This window comes from Notolabrus celidotus, chromosome 12 (assembly GCF_009762535.1).
Source record: "Notolabrus celidotus isolate fNotCel1 chromosome 12, fNotCel1.pri, whole genome shotgun sequence".
NCBI lineage: Eukaryota > Metazoa > Chordata > Actinopteri > Labriformes > Labridae > Notolabrus > Notolabrus celidotus.
In genome coordinates, this window is record NC_048283.1 from 7939581 (window position 1) to 7948945 (window position 9365).

A 9365-nucleotide genomic window follows, 5' to 3' on the forward strand; every position below is an offset into this window, starting at 1 on the left:
CGCAACACCTTTAACAGCTGATTCACATCAAAACATGCTTTAAACTAAAAAGCACCTCCCTGATAGATGAGTGTAATATGAGACCACATGATGTTTGTTCCACGTGACGGAAAATTGATAACAAAAATGTGTGTTTCGAGTAATTTCTTAACAATCAATTAATCGATAACCGATTAATTGTGGTCATCCCTAGTTCAAACACATCAGTTCATGGTTTGTCCTGTTAGGTCGGTCACTCAGGCTAAGAAAAACAACAGTCACAGTTTTGATTTATTCCTTTTCCTACAGTTTTTTGTGACTGTGCCCCAAGTGAGGCCTGGTTAATCTAGTGATTTTGAGTGGAGTTAAACTTTCAACTCTCCCTTTCCACAGGTAACCAGTTTGGCATCAGTGAAGTACATTTGCCTATCCATCTGTCCATCGATCTATCCCCATTATGCAAATGTGCCTCCTCTTCCCCATTGGGAGCATTGCTTAGTTCAGAAAGAGGAGCTAGAAAAAAAGACAGGCAGAAACAAAATGATTTCCTGTTTCCTGTGATTTCTTGAATGTAGAAATGTTGCTGTTTCATATGTGCTTAAGCCTGTCAGTCTCGGGGGGGAAGGATTTAGCACAGCAGTGTCAAGAAACTTCCTTAAATCTTTGAGAAAAAGAAACAGAAATGTGAAAATGGTCAGTTCGGAGCAGAAGCTTGAAGAGAAAGGAATGCAGGAGCGAGACAGAAAGAGGTAAAAGACAACATTGAATTATGCTTTCAGATTTTGTTTTGCCACATTGAAAGTGCTGGAGGGATTTTTTCTTACTTAAACTCGTTTATAAAACTATCTTTTTTTTATTCTCAGAGATTTTTGTGAAAGAGTTCTTAAAACAGGCTGAACTTTTCTTTGACTTGATTTGAAGGACGTAAAGCTGAGATTACAGATTATTGTTGTGAAGGTTATTAACAGCATTATGGACTGATTGTGAACACTGCTGTATCACAACAAATCTCAGGGTGGCCACTCCCCTGGGTAGAGAGTGTCAAACTTTCAACTGACGACTGAACAAAGCAAACCAAAACTACTTTGAGGATTCTCATATATTAAAAATGTACATTTCTAATTAGAACAGCAACACATTTTGTGCTCCTTTGATACAACAAGTAAGTAAAGGCCTGTCAGTATCAGAAAGAGAGAAATAAAACACAGTGGTGTCTGAAGAAACTTCCTGAAATCTTTTGGCACAAAAAAGGAAGAAACAGAAGAGTGAAAATGGTCACTTCAGAGGAGAAACTGGTGGAGAGAGGAGAGCAGGGAAGTGAGACAGAAAGAGGAAAAAAACAACATTTAAGTATATTTTGAATTTAATCTAGGGACTGTAAATGGAAGCTGCCGGAGTGATTTCTTCTTGCCTAACCTACTTGTGAAAAACATATTTTTTGGTTTTCTGTGATTTGCTGGTAAAGTAAGTGTGAAGAGTGTCGCTGAGAGACTTTTGAAACATTGCGGTCTGAGGAAAGGCTGTTTGTGTATTCAGAAGATACTTCAACGTCCCAAATCTTATATTTTCATAAAGATTATTAGTTAAATCAACTGAATGTGCAACATCCTGTGTGTCAGCTGTGAGCTTCACTTTTGTCCGGTCCCTCCATGTTTACAGCACTGTCACTTTAAATTTTGTTCCGTAGAAGGAGAGACTGACTGTCTCAACAACCAACTCAGGATGTTTGTTCTGGTTTGGGCGACTCTGCTTCTCTCTGTGAAGGACAACAATGCAGACACAAGTATGTATCTTAATTGTTCTCTCATGATGGCAACAGACATCAATAATAATCAACATAATAATGAAAAGAAATATCTGTAAAAAATATGAAGTTATTTTTTAACTTAAATGAACCTGCAAGCAACGTTCTGGCTTACTCTTAGATAAGTTACTTTAATGATTATTTTGTATTACAAAGAATCAAGGCTGAAGAAAAATGTCACAGGCTATAACATTCTGTTGTGTTTTATCCAATTTCTTACATTAGGAGCTATATTAAGCATTATTTGTTTTGAGAAGCAGCAGTTTTATATACATTTATTGAAGTTATGGCATTGCTATAATTTAAATGTCCGGTTTTTGTGTCTGTTTGCATGAACAGGTGCATCTTTGGAAAGGACATTCTGTCAAGATGAATTCTGTGTTACTCTGAGTGATGGAGAAATAAGAGCAGAAGCTGGACTCTGTGTTGTCATATCTTGCTCTTTCACTACCCGTGTTGGTTTTACTCCACAAAGTATCGTTTGGTTCAAATGTGGACAATCTAAAAAGAGATGTGGCGATGCAGATGTGATATTCAACAGGAACAGTAGAAAAGTTCAGGCTGGATTCAGAGGTAGAGTAACGCTGCTGGATTCTGACATTTCCCAGAGGAACTGCAGCATCATCATCAACGACCTCACTGCCTCAGACTCGGGATCATATCAGCTCAGGATTAATAGTTTCAGGTCTGGTGGGTTCCAGTATTCTTCAAGAGCAAATGTCTCGATCAAAGGTATGAAGATGTGTTTTGCTGTGTGACTTTAAAGTCAAACAATGTGTTTGCAGTCATTCTTTACATTACTCCTGTTTACTGATGGTCAGTTTATCTAAGCCCAAATGAAAGTGCTTATGGGTTTCAGGCTGCTCACTGAACTGTGGACCTCTTTTTCATTAGATCTGACCCAGAAGCCCACAATGATGATACCCCCTCTGACTGAAGGACAGCAGACCACACTGAGCTGCTCTGCTCCTGGTCTTTGTTCTGGATCTGTTCCTAAAATCACCTGGATGTGGAGAGGAGGAGAGAATGACTCCCACATTACAGGAAACATCTCTGCTGTCAAGACTGAGAATCTGAGACACAGTTCAACTTTGACCTTAACACCCTCATCCGAACACCATGGCACTGAGATCACCTGTATAGTTGGTTTCACAGGCAGGACGACAACAGAGGAGACAGTGACTCTGAATGTAACCTGTGAGTAGCACATAGTCCACTTTAATCTCAACTTTTATACTATCTAAATAGTTTATATGGATACAAGTTATGCAGTTCATATCTTTATTTCATTGACACAGTGTTTCATTTTGTCTCACAGATGTAAAGGAAGTTAAAGTCTCAGGGAATACACGTGTGAAGGAGGGTGAGACTCTGAATCTGACCTGCAACATTAAGAGTTTCCCTCCATCTCTAATCACATGGACAAAACTCTCTGATAAAAACATGCAAAGTGGAACAGAAACAAATCTGCAAAACAACGCTTCAACCATCCAGGAGAACCAAACTGAAACCTGCCTTCAGGAAGGAGTCGGAGAGGTGACTTTATCTATCTCTAATGTGACTGCAAAGGATTCAGGACTGTACGTCTGCACAGCAAAACATCTGAACAACACCCTGATGGAAGAAGCTGATGTTAAAGTGATATGTAAGTGTGTTGCAACAAACTTATATGTTTTTCCTCCCTAACATCAGAGACCATGAGTTTATAACTGAGAACAGCCTAAATGACTTCCACAACTCCAACGCTATGGAAGCCCTAAAAGGACATTGTGAAATACATTTAATCATGTTCTTTTAGGGCTTCCAAAAAAAATAAAAGGAGCAATATTTTACATATGTATGGAAGCCCTAAAAGGACATGATTAAATATATTTTATTTTCTTAGTTTTCTCAAGATAATGAGTTAATTTCTCATTGTCTCAAGAAAACAAATTTTGTTCACTTGAGATAATGAGAAAAATAAGTCAAGATCTCCAGATAACAAGTGAAATTGACTTGCTATCTCAAGAAAAAAAAGACAAAGTCATGTATTTAATTATGTCCTTTTAGGGCTTCCGTACACATGGTAAAGAGTAACTTCAGAGAAAAGGAAAGGCTTGTTTTCAGTTTCTTTAATTTTTTAATTTTAGATTTTTTTCTTAAAAATTGTTTAGAAAGTTTTGCCTCACTAAAGAATAAAAATACATTTTGTTATAAGACATTTATCTTACAGGTTGAAGATCAAAAACACAAAAAATGAACCTCGTTCTCTGGATAAAACGAGATAAATGATCCCATTATAGAGCAAAATAAGTAAAGATCTTGAGATAAGAAGCTTTGTTTCATCGAGATAACGAGAAATTTAACTTGTTATCTTGAAAAAACTGAGAAAATAAAATGTATTTAATCATGACATGCACTACACACGTGGGGGAATATCAATTTGCATTTCATAATTTAAATTCTGAACAAAGACATCGTCTTTGCTTCAGTGTTAACTTGAAACATGAGTGATGTGATTAGACCATGAGAGACTGAGTGAAGAGTTAAGGGTGTGTTTTCTCAGCCACACTTAAATCAGATGTTCAGGATAATTAAAATGTGTCGTCTGTTAGAGCCATTGTGACTTGGATTGTTATTTTGTTAGACCTTAGTGCCATCTAGTGGTAGTAGAAAAGAATGCCTATATAATCATACTTTAAATCAGTCTTGATTTTTCATTGTTTACATCATACATAGTAAAGTAGAAATACATTTAATTTTTCAAAAACATTTTCAAAGTGTACCTTTTCTTTGAACTCATGCTTTTAGAGCTGAAATTAAACAGTCCCATTACTAACCAACAATATCATATTCTTTAAGTATTTATTTAGGACTACAAAGGTTACAATTAATTCTGAAGAAGTGCAGTTAGACAACTTGAATTTGAATAGTTTGTAGATACTGTGTGTAGGTATTACCAACTTATATGACTCATACCCAAAATCACCTGTGGACTTGCTTTTGTTAGTTGAAGGAACATCTTTTTACCTCTGTATTTAAACCTCAAATATTTTGTTTTTGTCTTATTTTCACAGATATGAAAATGCCTGTAATCACTGGAAATGTGTCTCTTAATAGAGGAGACGCTCTGAATCTGACCTGCAGTGTAGAAAGTTATCCTCTGTCTTATATCACTTGGACTCTTCTTGGTTCTGACACTGACCTGCAGAATGACACAGGATCATCCACACTCGTCATCAGTAATGTGAAGGCAGAAAACTCTGGAAGATACATCTGTACAGCAAAACACCTGAACTCGACCGTCACTGTATCCTCTGATGTTTCTGTCACTTGTAAGTACACTGTACTTATCTGCTGATAAAGAGGTTCATGTTCAGATTTAACTCTAGCAGCAGCTGTTGTGTGATGCTGTGACTCTGCTCGTGTGTTCACAGGGTTTCCAAGCATCTTTAAAAACTCTGGATGTCAGATTCAGTCGAGGGTCTTGACTTGTGTTTGTCTCAGTGAAGGTTTTCCTTTACCAACCATCAAATGGCCGCTGTTGAAGAACCATACTCAGTATTCTGTCGTTACTGCTGTGACAAACCACATAGTCAACAGCACTCTCACACTAACTCTACAAGACCACAGCAACACTTCTGCTGAGTGTATCAGCAGCAATGAAAATGGAGAAGTCAAAGAAAGCCTCACCATCCTGATTAACATGCCAGAAAAACAAGGTACATGTTATCTACTAAACCACTTCTGCTACTGCAAACTAAAGATCACTGTGACCCTTTTGGGCAGCTGTAATGCAAGCTGCTGAAATGAATTTGTATTTTACTCATGTTCAGATCAACATGGGTACTGAATGTTTCCTCTTGTTCCTCTTAAAGCAGATCAGTCCTGGGGACCAAAATTATTTTCATGGCAGGAAGTCATCCTTGCCTTTTTTCTTGGCTTACTTCTGACAGCTCTATTTTGTCTTTTGGCAACAAAATGCCACAGGTACACTGTTCATTCTAATAGATATTTCAAAGTTTTGTACCTGGATCATTTTTAAACATTGAAACTTGTTGCTTTTTCATTTTCTGTAGACAAAGACAGAAAAGCTCTGATAATCTAGTGAAGACTTTGGAGATGGTGACCAATCAAGAGGATCCACTGGTAATTGAATTTAATTCAGCTGTTATATTTCATGTTTAAATCATACAATGCAAGTTTCCTTCAGTTTTTGTGGTGTAAAAAGCTGTTTGAATGTGGATTAAATTGTTCAACTTTTTAATCAAGAAAATGAACACAGGGGATAATTTAGTTTGGGTTAAGGTTTCCATAGACATTGAATTTGAATGAATTCAGCAATATGACACCAGCTGAAAGCCCTTGATAACGAAGCCTTACTCCATCTAAACAAATGATTCACCAATGTATTGGTTCATCAGCTGTTATCAGCAGTGTTCACAAACAGTGGCCATAGACGATTATTGTGCTATGAACTGTGTATGTGTTGTTTCACATCAATTTCATGCTGGTAAGCCAGTAATACCAGTATACCTGACTGCTGATTCAGATAGGTTTTTTTCATTGTGCAGAAGAAGTCACTGGTTGGATGAACCTTGAAAACTGATTCGTTTTCAAGGTCAAACATGTACGAAAATGTCGGCCATGTTTAAGTATTACATCATCTCTGAGAAAGATCAGCAACACGCAGTTTGTAAGATGTTCCAGTGACAGTTTGAGAGGAGGGATTACTAGCAACAATTTAAAAACATCAAATCTCACAGCTCATGTAGACACAGAGAATCATTCACAGGAAATAGGTGTCAGAATTGACTGGGTATGGGGTATCAGCCCTAATATTAACAATCAGTGCATCCCTAATCTTAACATGTTGGTTTAAAAGCCCACCCTCCAACCCAAACTGTTCCCTAGTATTTTTCCAATGTCTTCAGTTGTCTTACGATTACATCAGACGTGCCCAACCCTTCAATGCTGCTTTTGTAGACTGTATCCACAACCTGATCCTTTCAGTCAATATCCAAAGCTCATGGCCTTAGGGGAGGGCTGGAATCTAGATCAACTGGTAAATCAAAAGCTTTGCCTTCAGGCTCAGCTTTTTCTTCACAACTCTGGTCTGGCACAATGCTTGCAGTACTTCTGACACTACGCCTACCCATCCCTCTTGAATAAGACCCCAAAATACTTGAATCCCTTCACTTGGGAGTTTCTTGAATCGCCACCTCACTCTGGTGGAGGGGTCTGGACATTCCCACGAACCTGGGAGCTGTGTTGTCAGGGGCATTAGCCAATGATAGGGGCTCCTAAGGCACAGCGGTCCTAGACCAAGAGTGATTCACCCTATGATTCAGATATTTTTTTAAGTTGAGCTAATAGAGAGATCAGGGCTACACAAAGAGGCACCAGATGTAGGGGTGATGCTCCCTGGTAAGTGTTTGGTGGTGAACTCCAGGGGGCCTGGTCAGGCCATCAAATGACATGGAGCTGCCCTCATGTGGGTCCACCACCCACAGAGACAGGCAAAGGGACCAGGTGCACTGAAAACCAAGTGGCAGGCAAAGGCAGGGGTTGGCTGTAGCATGCTGATCCCTGTCAGTGTAGAATGGTATTATAATATTCATAGATAGCATATCTTGTACAACTACTCTGTTCTGTTGTTAGAGCAGCTGACTAATACATGTTTCAAATTTATGTTGTACCTGACAGATAGATGCTCATCAAGAAGTGGAACACAATCACACCTATGATCAAGAGGTAACAGAAGAAGGAGAGGCTGTGGCAGAGGAGGAATCCACCTTCGATCTGGATGGAGGACCAAAAGACGTGGAGTACGCCAGCATTGATTTCTCAGTGCTGAAAAGAAAGAAGACAGTAAAGAAGCAAGAGGCCACAGAGACAGAGTACGCTGAAATTAAGAAAGGGGGAAAAGAGCAAAGTAAAGATGATGGCAGAGTCAACAGTGATGTATTGGAGGGACAAGAAGAGGAGCTGATGATGATGATGAAGGATGAGGAGACACAAATGTGTATTCCAGAAGAAGAGGAGGAAGTGTACTCCAATGTGAAGGATATACTAGATAAGATTTGAGGTTTTTATTGTTGAGTTGTTTGAGTTAAGGTGTCAGGATCTGATCAGATATTGAGGAACTGCTGTTATGCACTTATGATGGATTGTTTTTCCAATGAGTGAATGACAGTTCTTCAAGCTTATTCAATCTAATGCTGTGTGAAAGAGCGGTGAAAGAACACAATTCAGGAGTGCAAAAGGAGGACAAAAGGGGCTCTGCCTCCGTCCTCTCTGCCCTAGGAAAACTTCAAGGGACAATACCTTTGGTGTCCTTCAGCTCAATCCATCTGACTGAACTGCAGTTCTGATCCTGTGGAAACATCAAAACCTCACTTTCACCCAGAGATGCCAAGTGTTCACTTCTCCTCCATGGCTCTAAAGATGACAACGTTGATCTGTTCTGTTCTCAGCTAGCCTTTCTGACCAATTTGCCTCAGATCTGACATTTAGATGAAGACAAAGAGTTTGCATCCCAATAACTTTGCTCATCTTATGACTTCTCCTCTGTCCTCCAGTTTGAGGTCAACCTTTTGGTTTTTGTTGCGATGAAATTTGGTACAGACATTTATGTCCTCTTGAGGATGTATTCACGCTAACATGCTAAACTGAGATGGTAGGAAATGGTAACCATAATGCCTGCTCATCATCAGCATGTTAGCTGTCTCACTGGTGGAATGTTTTCAGTTTGTTTTACAGTCTTTTTTTTTTTTATCTTAATACAATACTCGCATGGCCAAACCTACACTGTATAGGTCTTCCTAAATTAAGTCCATTCTGATCAACAAGAAGTATCATGAGATGTTACAATCACTGAGACCTGAACTGTGGATTTTTTCTCCTTCTTTCATTTGAATGGCAAAGTGGGTTTAGTCACATCAGACACATTCACTTCTCCTTCAAACTGGGTGGAAATGCTTTTATTTTTTGATAAAAAGATATGAATAACACATTCACATCATTTGTGTTTTCATGTTTCAAACCTTTTACATTATCCATTTTAAAATATTAGCTAACATAAGGCCTGATCTGTAAAGTCCTGTTCCTAATGGTCCTATGCTGTATAACCAGTCAAAGATTACTTCCCTTGTTTTTGAAGCTGAAGGGTCCGAGGGGCGTGGGTGGCAGGGGGTGCAGGTAGTTCTTTATGTTGGAGTGGGTGGAAGGTTGTTCCAACTTCAGCTAGTTGGGGGTTTTCCACAGCAGTACCCGACTCTAACTTTTAAAGAGAACGTTTCTTTCTTTGGATAAAACTGTTGAGTGGTCGGTTGTCATCAAAGTCTTTCTTACTTCTGGTGCATTCTGCAGGATGAACTAGTTTTAAAATAAGTGTTAAATAAGCAGGGATGTTTGCTATATAATAAAGATAACTCTGTAGCCTGTTTGTTTCTCTTAACAGATACAATCTAGCACCTCAAAGTGTGAAGAGGAAGTTATTAAATAGAGCACAGTGATGCCATTTAAGTTAAAGTTTAAACTGATGATCACCCAGGACTTTGCTGAGAGTGGGCTTAAAGATTTTAGACAGTAAAGTATTGAA

At 38.6% G+C, this 9365-nt stretch overlaps 1 protein-coding gene across 2 annotated transcripts; it reads left to right on the forward strand.

The window, feature by feature from the left end:
* The first annotated feature begins 625 nt into the window (after positions 1–625).
* Positions 626–9202, forward strand: LOC117822880 (sialic acid-binding Ig-like lectin 10). Of its 2 annotated transcripts, none has more exons than XM_034697815.1 (10): positions 626–728; positions 1667–1762; positions 2123–2515; positions 2678–2980; positions 3102–3428; positions 4840–5097; positions 5200–5484; positions 5641–5752; positions 5842–5911; positions 7469–9202. In XM_034697815.1, the coding sequence occupies exons 2-10, from the start codon at positions 1702–1704 to the stop codon at positions 7847–7849; spliced, it is 2190 nt and encodes a 729-aa protein (XP_034553706.1). In that variant the 5' UTR covers positions 626–728; positions 1667–1701; the 3' UTR covers positions 7850–9202. The 2 variants fall into 2 exon arrangements, with proteins under 2 accessions (XP_034553706.1, XP_034553707.1); XM_034697816.1 differs by having other exon boundaries at positions 5644–5752.
* Positions 9203–9365: the final 163 nt, after the last annotated feature.